A 19378-nucleotide genomic window follows, 5' to 3' on the forward strand; every position below is an offset into this window, starting at 1 on the left:
AGATGTACCTGACTGTGTAGAGGGCGGGTGCTCAGTGCGGGAAGCATCAGTCACAGAACCAGCAGTACCCGTCGAGGAAGAACCTGAAGCCGCGAGCAGACGCTTAAGTCTCAGAATATCCTGCTCGGTCAAAGCAATGCCTGAAGCTGGCGAGGGAGATGACGAAGTCCCTGAGGAGGATGATCGCGCCTTGCGCAGGTGTTTCCGCTTTGTGTAGCACTGGGACTCAATATGACCATCATTGTTGCAGTAATCACAATGTGAACGGGGCCGACCTGAGCCGCCAGAAGGAGTGGGCAAGAGCGGCGGAGCACTCGAGCGGGAATGGGGCGGTGCAGCAGGTGGAGTGGAAGAAGCCCGAGTAGCGAGCACCGAGGGAACCTCCAGCAAACCAGCACCGCGTAGGCGAGTCTCCTCAGCACGAATCTCCGAAAGCGCCTCCATGAGAGAAATACGACCACGAGCAAGCAACTGAGCACGCCGGGGCTCAAACTCCTTACGGAGCCGAGACAGGAACTCGTAGACGCGATGAAACTCCAAATCGGCCTGGACAGCCTGGCAGCAGGGGCAAGTACGACAACCAGCACTGCGGAGAGAATCAAGCTGGCGCCAGATAGCAGAACTCTGTGCATAAAAGTCATCAACAGTAGAGTCACCCTGCTGAAGAGCATGCTCCTGACGAACCACAGACAGGTATAAGGCATCACCAGAGGGCTCATAGCGCTGACGAAGACAGGTCCACATCTGGAAGACGGTAGGAAGACCCAGAAACTCAGAAGCAAACTGAGGCAGAACACTAGCAGTGAGAACAGCGGCAGCACGAGCATCATCATCAAGCCACTGGGTGTAAACAGACAAAGCACCATGATACGTCTGAAGAGCCTCCTCATAAGCCAGAGCCCTCTCATCATAGGCACGATCAGCAGCCTCATCAGCAACCTTAGCCGCATCCTTGGCGGCCTGATTAGCATCCGGAGGAAGAACCAGTGGAGTCGGCGGAGTAGGAGCCACCGGAGGAACCGGACGTGGCGGACAGCAGACCTCGCCAGAAAGAACACCCCAGAGACGGATGCCACGCATGTGAATGCGCATGAAGCCAGCGAACTCGGTGTAGTTAGTACCGTCGAAGATCACCGGACAGCGAGGGACAGCGACATAGCCCGATGCAGCAGACATTTTTTTTTAGGAATAAGATCGAAATCAGCAGAGGCCGAGCGGCAGGGGATCTCGATCGGAGCAGGCTAGGCGGGAGCAGTCGGGCGGAGGACCGCGAGTCCTGGCGGGAACGGGCGGCGCCGGAGAGCTGGAGCGACGGGAGCAACCGCACCTGGCGGGCGGGCGCGGGGCCGAGCACTGGCGGCCGCGGGAGGAGCGGACCAGCACGGGCGGCCGCGGAGCCGAGCACGGACGGCCGCGGGTGGCGGGCGGCGGGAGCGGCGGGAGCGGTCGCCGGAGAGCGGGATCGGCGCGGCGGGTGCTGCGCCTGAGAGCGGGATCGGCGGGGCAGGAGACCGAAGCCGGCTGCTGAACTGCGTTGGACGAGGAGGCCTTCAGGCGAGGATGCGTTGGCCGGATCGAAGCAGGGCAGCCGACGGGATCGAGCACGAGTTGCGACGTGCAAAAAAAGAAACCCTAGAGCTCTAATACCATGTTAGGATTAAGCAACTTATATTCCCATGAGGCCATAGGCCGATATATATACATGTACAGGTGTGGTACATATGCAGGAAACCCCTTATACTACGGGATAAATACAAAGGGGTATACATGACTTATATTATAACTCTAACAAGCCTTCCTCGACTCGTCCTCCAGCAAGCAACTACAAATCCAAAACTCCCTCATCTTTGGCGCCACCGGATGATCCCGTCAAGACAAGTTCTATCAAGTGCTTCACATGTGGTGGCCGAGGCCACAAGTCCTTCCAATGCACCAACAAGCGCACAATGATTTTCAACGATGATGGCACATACGACTCCATGAGGAGCGAAGAAATGGAAGCCCTTGAGCACGTGGCCATGCACCGGCGCGTAAATGAAGATGAAGATGATCAAGTCATTTGTGACAACGATTCAAGTCCCTCTCTCGTGGTCTCCAAGGTCTTGAAGCTTCAACACTACCAAGAAGAAGACCAACGTTGCCACATCTTCCACACCAAGGCCGGCATCAACGGGTGTTCCGTGAAGGACATCATCGACGGAGGAAGTTGCCACAATTTGGCAAGTGAAGAGCTATGTTCCAAGCTACAATTGGTCAAGAAGAAGCATCCTCATCCCTACAAGGTCCAATGGCTTAGCGACTCCGGCACCATTCAAGTGGAGCACACCGTACAAGTTTCCTTCAAGAACGGCGCTTACGAGGACACCTTGGAGTGTGATGTGGTTCCTATGTCTGTGTGTCATCTCCTCTTAGGGAGACCTTGGCAATTCGACCGCGGCGTCATCCACAACGGAAGAACAAACCACTATAGCTTCAAGATGAAGGGCAAGGAGTACGTGCTACGACCTATGTCACCAAGCCAAGTGATCGCCAACAAGCAAGCATCCACCCATCATGGAGAGACTAGTGAGAGAGCGAACCACCACAAAGAAAGTGAGCGCCACAAGCCCAAAATGAGTGACTCTTCGCCAAGAGAGAAGAACTTAGTCCTCCTAGCCACCAAAAGTGAGATGAGAGAAGTGTGTGAGAACCCATCGAGTGTCATACACTACGTCCTAGTGTGCAAAGATGAGGTGGCAAGGACTAACCCTTCTAACCCTATTACTCTAGTGTTCTCTAACTTGTTCCAGGAATTCGCGGATGTCTTCTCCGATGAGCTACCTCCGGGTCTTCCTCCTATTCGTGGCATCGAACACCGGATCGACCTCATCCCCAGCGCACCTCTTCCGAACAAGGCTCCATACCGTGCCAACCCCGAAAAAACTAAGGAGATCCAACGGCAAGTACAACAACTCATCGACAACGGCCATGTACGTGAAAGCTTAAGCCCTTGTGCCGTTCCGGTTATTCTTGTGCCTAAGAAAGACGGTAGTTTTCGCACGTGTTCCGATTGTAGACCCATCAATGCTATCACTGTTTGCTATAGGCATCCCATACCACGCCTCGATGATATGCTTGATGAGCTTAGCAGAGCCACTATCTCAAAAATTGATCTTAAAAGTGGCTATTACCAAATCCGAATTCAAGAAGGTGATGAATGGAAAACCGCTTTCAAAACCAAATTTGGCTTATACGAGTGGTTAGTTATGCCTATGGGTTTATCGGAAGCTCCCGGTACTTTCATGCATGTTATGCATTTTGTGCTTCGCCCATACATTGGAGTGTTTGTTGTGGTCTACTTTGATGACATACTTGTGTTTAGCAAATCCATCAAAGATCATGTAAATCATCTTAGGGCCATTTGCAAACTCTTCGAAAAGAACGTCTTTATGCCAATATGAAAAAATGCACTTTTGGTGTTGACATGCTTGTTTTCTTGGGTTTCGTTGTTTCTTCAAAGGGTGTTCATGTTGATGAGTCTAAAATTGAAGCAATTAAAACTTGGCCACAACCCACTAATTTGCAACAAGTGCGTAGTTTCCTTGCTCTTGCGGGTTTTTATCGTCGCTTTGTGAAAGACTTTAGCACTATTGCCGCACCGTTGCATGCCTTGAGTAAGAAAAATGCACCCTTTGTTTGGGGACCTTTGCAATCTACCACATTTGATGAGCTCAAATCTTTGCTTACACATGCTCCAATTCCTGCTTTGCCTAATTTTGACATAACTTTTGAGGTTCATTGCGATGCTAGTGGTAATGGAATTGGTGGAGTTTTGATGCAAGAAAGGCAACCCATTTCATATTTTAGTGAAAAACTTTCCGGTGCTCAACTTAACTATCCCATATATGACAAGCTTTAGTGCATGTGTTGCATGTTTGGGAGCATTATCTTCGCCCACATGAATTTGTCATACATACCGATCACGAGACACTTAAGTGCCTTAAGGGTCAAACCAAGTTGAATAAACGGCATGCTAAATGGAGTGAATTTATTTAATCTTTCCCTTATGTGATCAAGTACATTAAGGGCAAAGAAAATGTTGTGGCGGATGCTCTTTCCCGCAAATGCATGTTAGTTACTCAACTTGAATCGAATGTTGTTGGATTTGAACATATCAAAGACTTGTATGAGCACGATGTTACTTTTGCTACTCCTTATGCTAAGTGTGTGACGAATACATCTTGGGAGCGATATTATATCAAAAATGGTTATCTAATGAGAGCTAACAAACTATGCAAGAGGCTCATGGAGGACTCATGGGACATTTTGGACGCGACAAGACTTTTGCCACGCTCTCCAAGAACTACTTTCGGTCCAAGATGTTCCGCGATGTCTCACGCTTCACCAACCGGTGCTCTACATGTCGCAAAGCTAAGTCACAATCTCAATCCCATGGTTTACATATGCCACTTCCTATTCCACATCAACTATGGGAAGATATTAGCATGGATTTTGTGCTTGGATTACCTAGGACTCAAAATGGCAAGGATTCTATATTTGTTGTTGTGGACCGAGTCTCTAAAATGGCACATTTCATCCCATGCTAAGATAGACGATGCTTCACATGTTGCAATCTTTTTTGTAGGGAAATCTTGAGGTTACATGGAGTGCCAAAGACAATTGTGTCGGACCGCGACGTCAAGTTCCTTAGCTACTTTTGGAAGACGCTATGCGCCAAGCTCGGTATCAAGCTACTATTCTCAACAGCCTATCATCCTCAAATCGATGGCCAAACGGAAGTCACCAACCGGACGCTCTCCACTCTCTACGCGTGTTGATCAAGAAGAACATCAAGGAGTGGCAGGAGTGCTTACCCATCGCCGAGTACGCCTACAACTGCGCAAGACACTCTACTACCGGCAAGTCCCCCTTCGAGGTTGTCTACGGCTTCAACCCTTTGTCGCCCTTGAACATCCTTCCACTACCGCTCCAAGAACGAGCGAACATGGACGCTAGCGCAAGAGCCACCTACCTCAAGAAGATGCATGAAGAAACAAGGTCCACGATCGAGCGTCAAGTACACTGCCTCGCCACCAAGCTCAACATCAACAAGTCACCAATGGTGTTCCAACCGGGCGATCTCGTATGGTTACACCTCCGCAAGGACCGCTTTCCCAAGGAGCGCAAGTCCAAACTACTTTCGAGAGCCGATGGACTCTTCAAGGTGCTCGCACGCTACAATGACAACGCCTACAAGATCGACATTCCACGTGACAAGTACAACGTAAGCGACATCTTCAACGTCAAGGACTTGGCCAAGTACCATGGTGATGAAGATCACGATCCACGGACACATCTCTCCCAGGGGGGGGGGGGGGGGAATTGATGAGGAGCATCCCTCGACCATCCCCATGGACGTCCCGTCACCACCGCAAGCACGAAGAGGACCAATGACGAGAGCTCGCGCACGTTCCATTGAAACCGAGGTTAACTCCATTCGAATTCACACGAGAGTTGGGTCTTACCTCAAACGGAAGTGTTGTGCATCCTTAGGTACCAAGGAGAAACCCATGAAGAAGTTAGGAGGGAGACCCAAGCACACATAGAGAAGAAGAAGGAAGAAGGGCGCGAAGGAACTGGACACCCCAGGTGCCCAGACAAGAGGACCCCGGGTGCCCAGACACGAGGTCGTGGGGTGGGCAAACCCCCTTGGACACCCCGGGTGCCCGGCCATCGCCACCTGGGCGCCGCCCCGGGTGCCTAGCCCTTTGGCCCCGGGTGCCCGGGTCCCTCTCCAGCCGCCAGCCGCCGCGCCCCGGGTGCCCGGTCCCCCTCCAGTCGGCCCTCTGCCCGGTCCGGGTGCCCGGCCCTCTTCGCCCCGGTTGCCCGGGCTCCCTTAGGCGCCAGCCCCTGTTCGGTCCGGGTGCCCGGACCCCTTTTCCCCGGGTGCCCGGACTCCACCGTTTTCTGTGCGCAATTAGGGTTAAAAGACCCTTGTACCCCCCTCTTCCTCTTATTTCCTCCCTAGACTATAAGTACCCATCACCTAGCTTGCTCTAGAGGTTAGCAAAGTATATGATAGACACTAGAGAGCTTTGCTCCTTGTATCCCCTCCTCTTGGAGATCAAGACCCCTCTTTGGGAAGAATCCTTGTGGATTATCAAGGCCTCCTCTTGGAGAAGATCAACATCAAGACCTCATCTCCTTGCAGTGGGAAGAACTTTATCCTAGTGCTATTTTCCTTGAATTGTTCTTGTATGCTTGTGGATCTCATGTATGCTACTCTAGTGGATGTGTGATTTGGGTTTGTTTGAGTGATTTCCCCCTAGTGTTCTTGTGTGTTCATCACTTTCCCCCCTCCAGTGTGAAAAGATCCCCTCTAGGGTTTCACCCTAGAACAATAGCTCAACTGCCTCAGCTTCTCCCCCATGAAGTTAACCAAGGAGCCGAGCCAACCAAAGTCCTTGTGTTGTGGCTGCTACCTCACAGGAGAACAGAGCCACTACTCGCTGCTTGAGCGACTCAAACTCACCAAACAACTACCAAGGAAGAACACTGTGCCACTCGTGCTCTTCCTGGTGCCAATATCACCGTCAAGGTCACTGTCGCTATAGCCAATCTTCCGCGTGTGGCATAGACCTTAGTGGTTGGTGCCAGCAACATAGCGAAGGATGAGCTTCACTACCATCATGTGCTGCTATGCAGGTTGCTCCATTAAGTGACTCACGAATGCGATGGCAAACGCCAGGTCCGGCCGTGTGTGGAGAAGGTAGCGGAGGCTGCTAACGATCCTCCTATACTCTGCGGCATCCACCTTTTCCGCCGTGCTCTCACGCCTCAGTTTGAGTCACTCCTCCATCGGAGTGTGAGCTGGGTTGCAGCCTTCCATTCCTCCAAGCTGAAGTATGTGTGAGGCATAGTGTGCCTGACATAGGCTGATGCCATCGCCATCTTGCTGGACTTCGATTCCGAGATAGAATGACAACAGTCCAAAGTCACTCATCTGGAATTTTGCTTTCATCTTGTCATTAAAGCTCTCCACTGGTCCCTTGGATGAACCAGTCATGATCAAATCATCTAACTCCAATGAGCAGGATTTCGTCCCCAGTGATGCACCGGTAGATCACGTGCTCATGCTCGCTCTGTTTGAAGCAAATTTCATTGAGCGTGCAGTCCAGTTTTGTATTCCATGCTCGTGGTGCCTACCTAAGGCCATAGAGGGCCTTACGCAGCCGCAGACTTTTCCTTCTTCTCCAGCGATGATGAAACCAGGCGGCTGCTTCATGTAGACCACCTCCTTCAATTCTCCATTAAATATGGCGGACGGGCCACCCCTCCTGGGCAGCCAAAGCAAGCAGCAGCCGAAATCAGTGCCAGCTTGTTGGACGTAACCTCGTGCGACCAGCCGTGCTTTTTGCTTGATCACCTTGCCAGCTTCATTTTTTCTTCAATTTGTAGACCCATTTGAGGCCTATTGGTCGATGCCCATGTGGTAGATCGGCGAGCTCCCATGTCATGTTTTGCTGAATTGGGTCCATTTCCTCACGCATGGTTGGTTGCCATGCCTTGTCTCTCTCAGCTTCTGCAAACAAGCACGGCTACAAGTGTAGCTCAGCGTCAAGGTTGCGCGGTGCAAGTTCTGGCAGTAGTTCTCCTCCATTCAGATTCTTGACTGTGTGATAGCGAACTGGTGTGTCGCAGTGAGCAGCATCGAGTCGATCATCATCATTTGCTGGTGGTGTGACAAATTCTGGAGTTGCTGGAGCTGGTACGACAGGTGAAGTACTCCGTCCCATGTCCTGTTGACGCAGGCTCAGCTCCCCCTGCGCTGGACGCATAGTTGAGTGCCTTCACTCCATGACGACAGATGTACTGGACATCGAAGCCGCTGCCCGAGTGTGCACCGTCATCGGCTGCCGAATCCTAGCCACGTTCTTCGTTGAAGATGACGGGCATGCGGATGCGCCGCGTCACAGGGTCCAGCAGCTGGTACTCCTTCACACCTTCTTCATAGCCGATGAACACAACAGGGGAGCTGTGCTCGTCAAGCTTACACAGGTTCCCTGCTCCTTGACATACGCTAAGCACCCAAAGGTGCGAAGGTAGTGGACAGCCGGATTGCGCCGTGCCACGAGTCGTAAGGCGTCATTCCAGCAAGGGATTTGGTGGGAGCACGGTTGAGCAGGAAGACAGCAGTGCTCACAGCCTCCCCCCAAAATTCAGCCAGCATGCTCCTCTGTTTCAGAGGAGCACATGCCATTGCCACCACTGTCTGGTTCCGCCGCTCGACGACACCATTCTGTTGCGACGCTTAAGGTGCGGAGAAGTGGCGTTGGCTGCCTTCATCGGCAGAATAGGCAGCAAACTCCGTCGAGGTAAACTCGCCGCCATTGTCCGTGCAGAACACACGTAGTTTACATCCGCTCTGAGCTTCTGCCGCTACCTGAATTCTTTTGATGGATCAGGTGCACCATTCTTGGCAGCCAGGAGCATCACCCACATGCAGTGAGTGGCATCGTCCACCAGCAGCAAGAAATAGCGCCGTCCTCCAGGTGTGGCCGGCGAAACAGGACCACAGAGGTCACCATGGACGAATTCAAGTAGCTCATGCGCGTGGTACCTTGCTTGCCAAGGAAATGTGCCGCGACAATGCTCGGCGATGACACACGTCGCAAAGCTGCTCCACATGATCCAACCATGGCAGCCCACATGTCATGCGAGGCATCCCATCTTCTCCAACGCGTCGAAATTGAGTTGTCCATATCTCTCACCAAGCGATGTCATCATGGCGTGCAGAGAGACATATTGGCTGGGCCACCTAAAGATGTAGGAGGTAAAGGTGATTCCGCCCACGCCCAACCCAAACAAGGAGTCGACCTTGCTGGTCCAGATTCGAAGCACACCTCTTCTGATCAGCACACATGAGTTGCTCTCATCGAGCTGACCAATGCTGATGATCAAATTCTTCAGCCGTGGGATGTAGTAGATGATGTTATGGATGCAACTTATCTCTATTGCATAGCCCATGGGGCGTATATATATTACATAAGACTTGGATTACAAGGAAAGGAAACATAGCCTAATAGGACTCCTAGATGTAATACTCCTTAACACACCCCCCCCCCCTTTCAAATGCAAAGCGCATGCGATGATGTTATGGATGCAACTTATCTCTATTGCATAGCCCATGGGGCGTATATATATTACATAAGACTTGGAGTACAAGGAAAGGAAACATAGCCTAATAGGACTCCTAGATGTAATACTCGTTAACCCCCCCCCCCCCCCTTCAAATGCAAAGCGCATGCGATGACATTGCATGTGAAGAAGTGTAACACTAGAAAAAGAAAAATAATAATCCAAAATCCACGTCTTGAGAGTGTCGTCCTAGCATGAAGAGTCTTCAAAATCTGTCCAGTCAAGCCAAAGGAGACAACGAGAAGATGGCGCATCGGAGAAAGACACCGCATCAAGAGAAGATGGATTGTCAAAAGATGGCACGTTAAGAGAATGAAGCATTGCGCAAAAAATCATAGCCCAAGATATAAGCATGGATTTCATACTTGGTTTGCCTAGGACTACAAATGGCAAAGACTCAATATTTGTCGTTGTGATCGCTTTTCTAAAATGGCACATTTCATTCCATGCAACAAGGTAGGTGATGCTTCACATGTTGCAGATCTCTTTTGTAGAAAAAATCTGCATCTTCATGGAGTGCCAAAGACGATTGTCTCCCACCGCGACGTCAAGTTCTTGAGCTATTTTTGGAAGACCCTATGCACCAAGCTCAGAATCAAGCTCGTGTTCTCTTCGACCTATACTCCTCAAACAGATGGCCAAACCGAGGTGGTCAACCGAACACTATCTACACATCTTCGCGTGCTCATCAAAAAGAATATCAAGGGAGGAGTGCTTGCCGCCGAGTTCGCCTACAACCCCGCACGACACTCAACTACAAACAGGTCTCCATTTGAAATGGTGTACGGCTTCCACCCTTTGTCCTCATTGGACATTCTCCCACTTCCACTCCAAGAGTGCACGAACATGGATGCAAGTGCCTGTGCCACATACATCAAGAAGATGCACGAAGACACAAGACTCACCATAGAGCGTCAAGTGAACTGGCACGCCTCCAAGATCAACACCAACCAGAAGCCCATGGTATTCAACCCTGGAGATCTCATATGGCTTCACCTTTGAAAGGATTCGCTTCCCCAGCGAACGCAAGTCCAAGCTCCTACCTCGAGCGGACAATCCATTCAAGGTGTTACAACGCATCAACAACAATGCCAACAAGATCGACATACCACTCGACAAGCATTACGCGAGCGACACGTTCAACGTCGCCGACTTGGCCCCTTACCATGGTGATAAAGGTCACGATCCAAGAGCGGATCTTTCCCATGGGAGGGAGGGGGGAGATGGTGCGGAGCACTCTACGGTCCTCCCCGTGGACACTACACCAACTCCCCAAGTACCAAGTGGACCTATGACAAGAGCTCGCGCACGCGCCATTGAACATGAGATGAACTCGCTTAATGTGACTTCCCTTTCCTTTCTCGTGAGACATGGCTACTACCTCAAACGGAGACATTTTGCGTGCTTAGGTATCAAGCGAACATCCATGAAGAAGCTCAGAGCGAAGGACAAGTCCTCACCGAAGTGGAGCCGCGACATTGCTACAGCGGCCAGACACTCGGCCAAGGCCTGGATATCTGGCGCCCCTAGACGAGGAAGATCCCGAAGGAATCGACGGCCAACGACTCTACAGCACCCGGACATCCAGCCAAGTCCTGGACATATGTCACCCCATCCATGAGCTGGACATCCGGCAAGGTCCTGGAAATCCAGCCAAGAGACACCATAAGCCAAACCCTGTTTGGCCGGGCATCCGAAACCCCAATCTCGGGCCAGACATCCAGCCCTGAGCCGGACATCCGTAGCCTGTCTGCGACAGCTCGGGCCAAGGGCCATGTAACCCTTCTCTCACCCCCTTATCTAGTCCTAGACTATAAATAGACGACCCCTCTTCCTTCCTAGGGTTAGCAAAGTATATTGCAATGTTCAAGAAAGCGTTTTTAGGCGCCGCTTAAGCGCTAAGCGACAGCTAAACGCTTCGCTTCTGCCCTAGGCGGAAGTTTTAGCGTTAAGCGAAAAAAAGCGGGATTTAACGGCCGCTTTAGCGCTGAGCACTGGCTAAGCGGTCGCTGAGCGCGCTTAAGCGTTCAAAAAGCGAGGAATGGGCCACGGGCTGGAGGTAAAAGGGGGGTATAAAGGCCTGGCCCAATACTGGCCTGTTCGGCTAGGGTTTACTGTGTTAGAAGGGGAGGGGGGAGAAGAGAGCTCCAATGGCGGCTGCTCCTGTTCAGCATCCAACTCAGCTCCATGCATTCTTCCTCGTCCCCGGACTGGATCTGAACTACTGCTTGGGCTGGGCTGGGGCTGCTGTTTGGCTGCTGCTGCTGCTGCTGTTTGGTTGCTGCTGTTGTTTGGTTGCTGCTGCTGCTGCTTGCCTGCAGCTGCCATTTATCTTATATGCTCTAAGAAAATATTATGCGTTTATGCTTGCTGTGTGAACCACTGAACCTTATCCTCATGTGTTATTTGGCTATTTGTTGTGGTGTGTGAAACACTGAACCTCAACCTTATATGCTATTTCAGATTTTCAGTTAGCTATGTGCTATATTTCCTGTTTTCTTGTGCATATTATTCAAAAACAGCCAAATTCTGGCCAATTTAAAAAAAAAACGCTTAATCCCAGTTAAGCTGCGCTTAAGCGGCCATTGCTCTAAGCTGTGGCCTTCCGCGCCGCTTACGCTTACCGCTTTCTTGAACATTGGTATATTGAACTAAATTGAGAGAGCTTTGCTCTTTATACCTCCTAGAGGATCAAGCCCTCCTAAGGGAGAAGAATCCTCAAGATTACCAAGCCCTCCTAAGGCTTTGTTCGGTTACACCCTGCCCTAAGAGGATTGGAGGGGATTTGGGGGGGATTTGACTTGTAGAGGATTTAATCCACCTCAATCCCTGTCAAAACCCCTCCACAACCCTGTCAACCGAACATGGCCTAAGGGAGAAGGATCCCCATCATAGGATCACCAAGACCTCCCATGGGAGAAGGATCTCTTGAGAACATCAAGCCCCCATCTCCATAGGCTTGGAGTACAATGGAAGGAAACATAGCCTAATAGGACTCCTAGACCTAATACTAATACTCCTTAACAGTAGACGCCGCGGAGGGCCTTCTGTTCGCTGTTCTTGCCAGCAAAGATGATGGTGCCGATGACCCTGATTTCGACGACAGAACCATCGCCATTTGATTGTGTCAGTGACCGTTCAGTCAATTTCAGCGAAGATGTCGCTGAGGCCCGTCATATAATTTGTGGCGCCGGTGTCGAGGTACCAGCCCTCTATTCGCTCATCGTCGCTTCTTGTACCGAGGTAGGCTTTCGCCTTCAGCTCATCGATGTGAAGAGGAGGGTGCTCTGGAGCTGGAGTGGTGTTGTTCTGCACCACTATGACCTGGCTGTGGCTGGAACAATGTTGTCCTTACCACCATGGCTGGGGCTGGAGTGATGCTGTCTTGGACCTTCATGGCTGGGGCTGGAATGATGCTGTCCTGCACCTCTGTTGCTGGGGCTGGAGTGGCGCAGACCTGCACCATGAGGAGTGAAGGCTCCTCATCGTCTTCCTCTGTTTGGGCCAGGAGAGCCGTGTTTCTCATAGGCTGCCTTTGCCCCTTGGCCCAATGGCAATGACGCCCACAATTGTGGCATGTGTTATCGCGCGGGCCATCCCTGGGTGCCGCGCGATCATCACCACTTTCTCCACCACTCTTCCGTTGTGGTCGTCTTCGTCGCTGTCCACTGCCGTGCGCAGGCCAGGAGGAGCTGCTCCCTTGGCGCACCTTCATCTTCTCCAGCCACTGATAGTCGGTGAGAAGTCTGCCATGCTCACGGGGAGGCTCCTGCGACTCGAGACGGTCTACTCCCGCCTTCAGCCAACCGGTGAGCTCTTCCAACACGACACACTCAACGACAATCTCGTGCCTTCCAGCATCACGGTGGCACGGTCGTCTTGGTAGCGGTGAAGGGGAATGGCGCCGCGGTTGGGGTGTTGGGACTGCGGACAGCGCCCTGACCTGAAGTTGACATCTCTCAGTATACTTACCTTAACCAGCTCTGATGCCAATTGTTAGTAGCAACTAGCAAGAGCACAGGTAACTCTGATTTGGGACTCTTGTTTCTGGGCTATGATGGATGTAGCTGGCTAGGCTTCACCCCTTATTTATATCTGAAAGCAACTAGTACAGAACCACCTCAGTGGCTTTCTTACATCCTAAGAAATCTTGACTTGACCCACTGACTTGTATCCTAAGACACAGACTTAACTCACTAGCTTACAACCTAAGGAAAAGACTTTTACTCATTGACTGACTGCAGCAAGGATTACTCTAACAAGCATCATGGCCCATGTGCCATACACACATTTTTAAGCTATGCTAGCCACATTTGAGGCTCCATTTTAATTGGCCACAAGTTAGCCGTGTTAGCCAAAAAGTTTGGCGTGCTTAGGCATTCAGACTGGTGGCAATTTATGTGGTGAACAAATCATCCATTACAAGTGTGGCAAGCTTTGGCAAGAAAATATATTTCTGAAACGAGGGCTAGGAAATCGTGCCCCACTCAAATTATGGTAACAAATCAATCAAACTGAGGTAGTAAGCAAACAGCACCATAAAATGGGAAAAGGTTCTTAATTGATAGAGTGGCATGGTAGCACTGCAAAGATCAAGGAGATGCCAATTGTTTTTGTATTTATGCTTCACGAGGGTTTATCCAACGAAGTCTTTATAGAATGCATGTTTAGATATGTAACTTTGTAGAGGCTTCGAGAGCGCCCCTGTTGAGAGTCGAGCGAGAGAAGCGGGTCCCGGCCCGACCCCCAATCTTCCCCGGCAGCGATGCCGACTAGAGAAGAGAAGGGAGAGGAGCATGGAGGAGCTCTGTACATATTGGGTCTAGGTTGAGTCTTGCCCCTGTGGCATCTGGCGCTATGCCGAGGTGGAGCGTCCCGCCGCCGCGTTCGAGCAGTGGCTGGTGGTTAGCGGTGGCTGCAGTCCTGGCTGCACTGGTATGCCAGTTGCTGGCGAGGAGTGGGTTGCCGGCGACTCCACGAATAAGCTCGTTTGGTCCTCTGATCGGGAGGAGGTCCTCTGCTTCCAAGGTTGCCATGGTGGTGAAGGAGGAAGAGGGAAGATAGAGATCCAGTTTGGGTTCAAGCTCATCACCAACGGCGACCATGGATGGCCTATGGCTCCCGCTGTTGCGGTCGATGCCGGCCATCGCCGTCAAATCCTCTGACCGAATGGCGGTCTTTCTTCTTCCTCCCGGCCAAGAGCCAAATGGGAGGCACTGCAGCTTCATCCTGGAGTTCATGGCGTGGTGCCATGGAGGGCTCGCCGCACCAAGTGGTGCCGTCCCCGGTGAAGACGAGTTAAGTTTCAGGCTGGAGATGCGAGGGACCCGATTGCTTTCTTCATCAATTTTCTGCGGTCCTCTTTGTAATAGTCAGGGACCAGTTGGTGTTCTGCCTTTTCGTTCAGGGTCCTGTTGTAAAATCGCTGTGTACTACTCCCTCTGTAAACTAATATAAGAGCGTTTAGATCACTAAAATAGTGATCTAAACGCTCTTATATTAGTTTACGGAGGGAGTACTTCTTTCTACTCAATGCAGCTTCGGGGTCCTTCTGGACCCCTAGTTTGTTCAAAAAAAAATGGAACTTTGTAGTACAGGAAATGCAAATGTTATGGATGTGGTGAACGCAAGTGGTGGATGGAACGACCATGGCTTGATAACCTAGGGGCTAAGGTCAACAAAAAGTTAGCTCTACACAGTCTACGGTTGCTCGAACCATAGCAAGGTATGACAGTAAAAAAGAGAATAACAGAAAAGCATATAGATTTGAGACATGTAACGAACCAATAAAAACATAGGCGTCGTTACTTGTGAATTAATATAATACTACCTCTGTATCATAATATAAGACGTTTTTTGATACTGTGATAAAAAAATGTCTTATATTATGATAAGGAGGGAATAGATTTCAAAAAAAAAGGGCAGCCCGGTGCATGTAGCTCCCGCTTGCGCGACCACTTTGGGTCTATTGTACGCAGCCTTTCCCTACATTTCTGTAAGAGGCTGTTTCCAGGACTTGAACCCATGACCTCGTGGTCACAAGGCAGCAGCTTTACCACTGCGTCAAGGAATCAGAGGACAGTTCAAAATAAACAATAATCTTCAGTGGGACAAGATTCCAACTTGAATAACCTGAAATTTATTTATATTTTTTGTTTTCCAATATATAACCATCTTGGCTCTTAGGTGATATCAATATATGTTGAAGCATGCTTAGTGCCATGCTTGAGCACATATAAGATGCTCATGCACATTGATATGCATATCGATACCAGCAAACTATCAATGCTCATGGGCTGATCACAACTAATACTCGAGTTCCATTATGCAGTATAACCTAATGAGTTAACATTACAATTATCCAAAGGCATATGATTTAAATGTTCCCAAGAACATAAGCCCAAAAGTGGTTATGGATAAAACCATACCTTGATATTGAACAATAATGTTCTCATTTTCTGGTTATATTTATGGTAGTCTGCATGAAGAGCTTCAAAAGTTGATCTTTCTAAGGAGGCTACTATTGGAACAACCTCATTAGGTGCATAAGAATTTTCATTATCCTGGAAATAGAAGACCGTCACAAGGCAAATCATCTAAGTAAGGAAGGCAAGAGAACAGAACGAATCAAAGAACCTAGAAGGCTTCGGAAACATATATATCTTTTCATAAGGCAATATATATACAAATATGCACTACTTCCTCAACAATGAAGTGTAGACTAAAGCATGCACGTATGTTTAGCATGCCAAAATGAATCAAAGCAAGACGTGTGGAACTAACAGTTCATATTTTAACACAGATTACTTTGTTTTATGCCTAGCGCATCAGGTGTCTCAATCTAGTTAACCCAAGTTTCTAATCCATGACCATGTAATTTGTGAACGCCGCTGCTAAAAGGGACTAAAGGGCCTATATGATCCAACAATAACCATTTAAAGTAGAGGCTTGACTTACATTCAGAGTACCAACACGAAGGCTACTGAGGAGTGAGGACGTACCCGCCCCTTCGGTTTTAGTTGTATAGCTTAGCCGGACATGCTAGGTATTTATATGCAGTTACTAATATGCATAGTAAAAGAAGGAAGTCATACTGCACAGTTATTGACCAATGAAGATATAACAGAGTATAACATGACAGACTATTTACACTGCATGCTTCAGAGGCCAAGGCCTCAAACCTTGTTCAAACATGTACAATTTGTTCATCAGAGTAATTATCATGGGGGTGTAACAGGGAGAATTGAGCAAAAAAGTACCCAAAGAAAGGAATTACGCTTGGGGACAAATTCAGATGGCAAGTACAACTTACATTTCTTGAATGAGGGAGTGCCAGAATAGTGTCTACAAATTTATCAAGCCACCAATCACGATACTGGTTACCAGTAATCACTTCATGTCTGACAAGGATGGCAAAATACTTCAGATTATCATTCACGGGTGTATCTTCTTTTCTGAATTGCTCAGATATGCCTGTAGAAGCATCTCTTGGAACATCTTTAGGCTTCAGAGGTCTCTTCCGCAAGCCTCGTCTTGATAATTTATCAGTGTTGTCACCAGGTATATCTTCAGGATCACGATCTGGAAGCCTCCCAATACGGTCTATTGTTTTCATAATAAGGAGATCAATCTGATGCTGCTTGTCATCCTCATAGTCCTTATCCGTTATTTTATACATCTTCTCCTCTCTGTGGTCATACACCTGTTGGACAATGAATCCAGGGTGTTCCTTTTTACTTGGCACCTGCTTGTGCTCAGGAATGAAATGGACCACACACATGTGCATAACTGACTCTGCTGGCACTTCATCAATATGAAAACTATAAAATAACTCCCTTGGGTCACCACCCTCTTTCTCGGCTTCTTCTGGTCTATAAAACCACTGAGCACTTACGGATAAGCTCCCATCAATTTCAATTATACCCTGTCGCAAGACAATAATATAATTTGCTATTGAGAAATAAATACTATAGCAAGTAGGCCAAGATAACGGAATTAAGTGAAATAAATAAGGAACATTAGAACAGGAACACATTCATGCAGCTCAAAATAGATGGGAACTTTGGCTCAGCAAGTACAAAAAATAGACAATGACTCCAGCCATAGAACGTAAGATAGGCTTCACAAGAAGCTGCTTGATAAAAATCATGGCATACACTGTTGAACTATGGAAACAACTTTACAAGTAAATAGTGCAGCCAGCCAGCGAGCCAACAACATGTCTAGAAGGCTAGAGGCCAAGAACCAAGGGCCTAGAGAAAAAATGAGCCTAGAAGGATGGAATCAAGGTTAACCTATCACTCTATCAGCAAGGAACGATTGCTCAACTATAATTAAGAAAAATAGTTCAGCAATCTATGCAAAACTGAACAATTTTATCACACACAATTTTCTGTCATTTCGTTATGCGGAAAACATCATACATAATTTGTGTGTGTAAACTAAGTTGTGACCAGAAATATTTTATAAGACACATGCCAAAGTACTAATATCCTCAAGGGTCACAAGTCGTAACATTGGGTCCGTAGTCACATACCTTGATGATGCCGACATAGGGCTTGTCGTTCTCCAGATCAGGCGAGAACATCGCCGAATCCTCCTGCACAAGCCAGTGCCACCACAATCACCCACCGGAAAGCATAAAAGTTGAGTGCCTCCAAAACCCTAAAACCCCTAAAGCTCAAAGGAGGAGAAAAGTAGCAGGGTGGCAGCTTACGAGCTTGTAGATGTTGCCCTCGTATTCGAAGGAGGAGTAGTGCTTCCCCTCGCCAGGAACCTCCACGGGGTTGCCCAAGGGCACCGCATCCGAACCATTTCCGTCGTCCCCCTCCTCATCCGCTTCCGCCTTGTGGCCCAGCTCCCCGTCGCTGTTCTCAGCAGGGCGCGCGGGCTTGCGGGCCTGCGTCTCCTCCTCCTCGTTTCTCCTCATCTCTTGCTCTTCCTCCTCCGCGAGCTCCAGGTCCGCCTCGTCGTCATCGTCGTCGCGGTAGCGGCGCTGCTGCTTCTTGTGGCGCGAGGAGTCGGGGACTGTGGTTTTGGGCGCCTCGGGTGCAGCATTGTCGTCGTCGTCGTCGCTGGTGTACTGCAGAGCGAACCGGCGGCGCCTTCCCATTTCTTGTGGCGACCGATTTGGGAGGTTGTGGCGGAGCAGGAGCAGGGTGGCAAAGGACTGGAGTTGCATCGAGTCTTATAAAAGGAAGCAAGGAAAATAATCCCCCTTCACGATTATACCGTACTGCTACTTACTCCCCGTCTTTCAAAGAGTGTACTTACAACTTTATTAGAGGTCAAACTATTTTAAAGTTTGACCAAGTTTGTGCAAAAAATATATCCATATTTGTGAAACCAAATAGGTATATGATGAAAATATATTTTATCATGAATCTAATATTACTAATTTGATAGCATAAATGTTGGTGTATTATTATATAAACATAGTCAAACATCAAAAAGTTTAACTTTCCAACAAAGTTGGAAGTACACTTTTTAAAGGACGGAGGGAGTATTACTACTAGTAGAACGCTCGTGCGTTGCTACAGGCAAAAGTCAAATACCCATGCATTGCCATAAAAGAATAAAAATATGGACGCACTGATCAAATACGGACATATTGATTGAGGTCTACACGGCACCATCGCTCTCATCCCGCATCTCCACCAAGTTCAGAGAATGGCGGCTGAACCATCGCTGGCCTTTAGGTCAGCCAGCTTCCACGCCAGCCACGGTGGCCAATTTCGGCCCAGGCTCCGACTTCTTCTGATGTACGATGGCGAATGCCTTGCTCTTCACCTTTTTCTAAAAAAAAAGAATTCCTTGCTCTCCCTTGAAAACACCATGACGACTACCATCGGACCTTGCCTTGCCTGCCGGCATGGTCGCCATCACAGACATCACCTTCCCTCCCAGCCTGCACTTGTCGACTACCTCTCCCGCGACCCGCTACACAACTACATGGCTCCTGCTTCCATGAAAATGCAATATAATTCATATTCACCAATAAGCAATAGAAGTAAGATTACTACATTAAATCCTAATGAACCATTCATGTCGAGATACATACAAAGCAACACATAGATTAAAGTAAAATATAGCAATATAGTATACTTGGCACCGGGGTAAACCCAGATTAAACAATGTGGTAGATAGTTGTTTTCATGTGGGCATCTTCATCTGCCGTCAGTCTGTGTGTGGCAAGTGGAGG

At 49.1% G+C, this 19378-nt stretch overlaps 1 protein-coding gene across 2 annotated transcripts in view; it reads right to left on the bottom strand.

The window, feature by feature from the left end:
* The window catches only part of LOC109739944 (protein REPRESSOR OF VERNALIZATION 1), a 59050-nt gene extending 40677 nt beyond the window's left edge, over window positions 1–18373 (bottom strand). For both annotated transcript variants that reach the window (XR_005772791.3, XM_020299006.4), the window contains exons 1-4: window positions 17894–18373; window positions 17714–17776; window positions 16490–17101; window positions 15606–15740 (exon numbers count right to left, since the gene is read on the bottom strand). Coding sequence is in view for 1 of the 2 variants with exons in the window: in XM_020299006.4 (XP_020154595.2) it covers window positions 15606–15740; window positions 16490–17101; window positions 17714–17776; window positions 17894–18358 (1275 nt within the window). In the remaining variant the exon portion in view is untranslated. The remainder of the gene's footprint in view (window positions 1–15605; window positions 15741–16489; window positions 17102–17713; window positions 17777–17893) is intronic.
* Window positions 18374–19378: the final 1005 nt, after the last annotated feature.

This window comes from Aegilops tauschii, chromosome 3, assembly GCF_002575655.3.
Source record: "Aegilops tauschii subsp. strangulata cultivar AL8/78 chromosome 3, Aet v6.0, whole genome shotgun sequence".
Lineage (NCBI taxonomy): Eukaryota > Viridiplantae > Streptophyta > Magnoliopsida > Poales > Poaceae > Aegilops > Aegilops tauschii.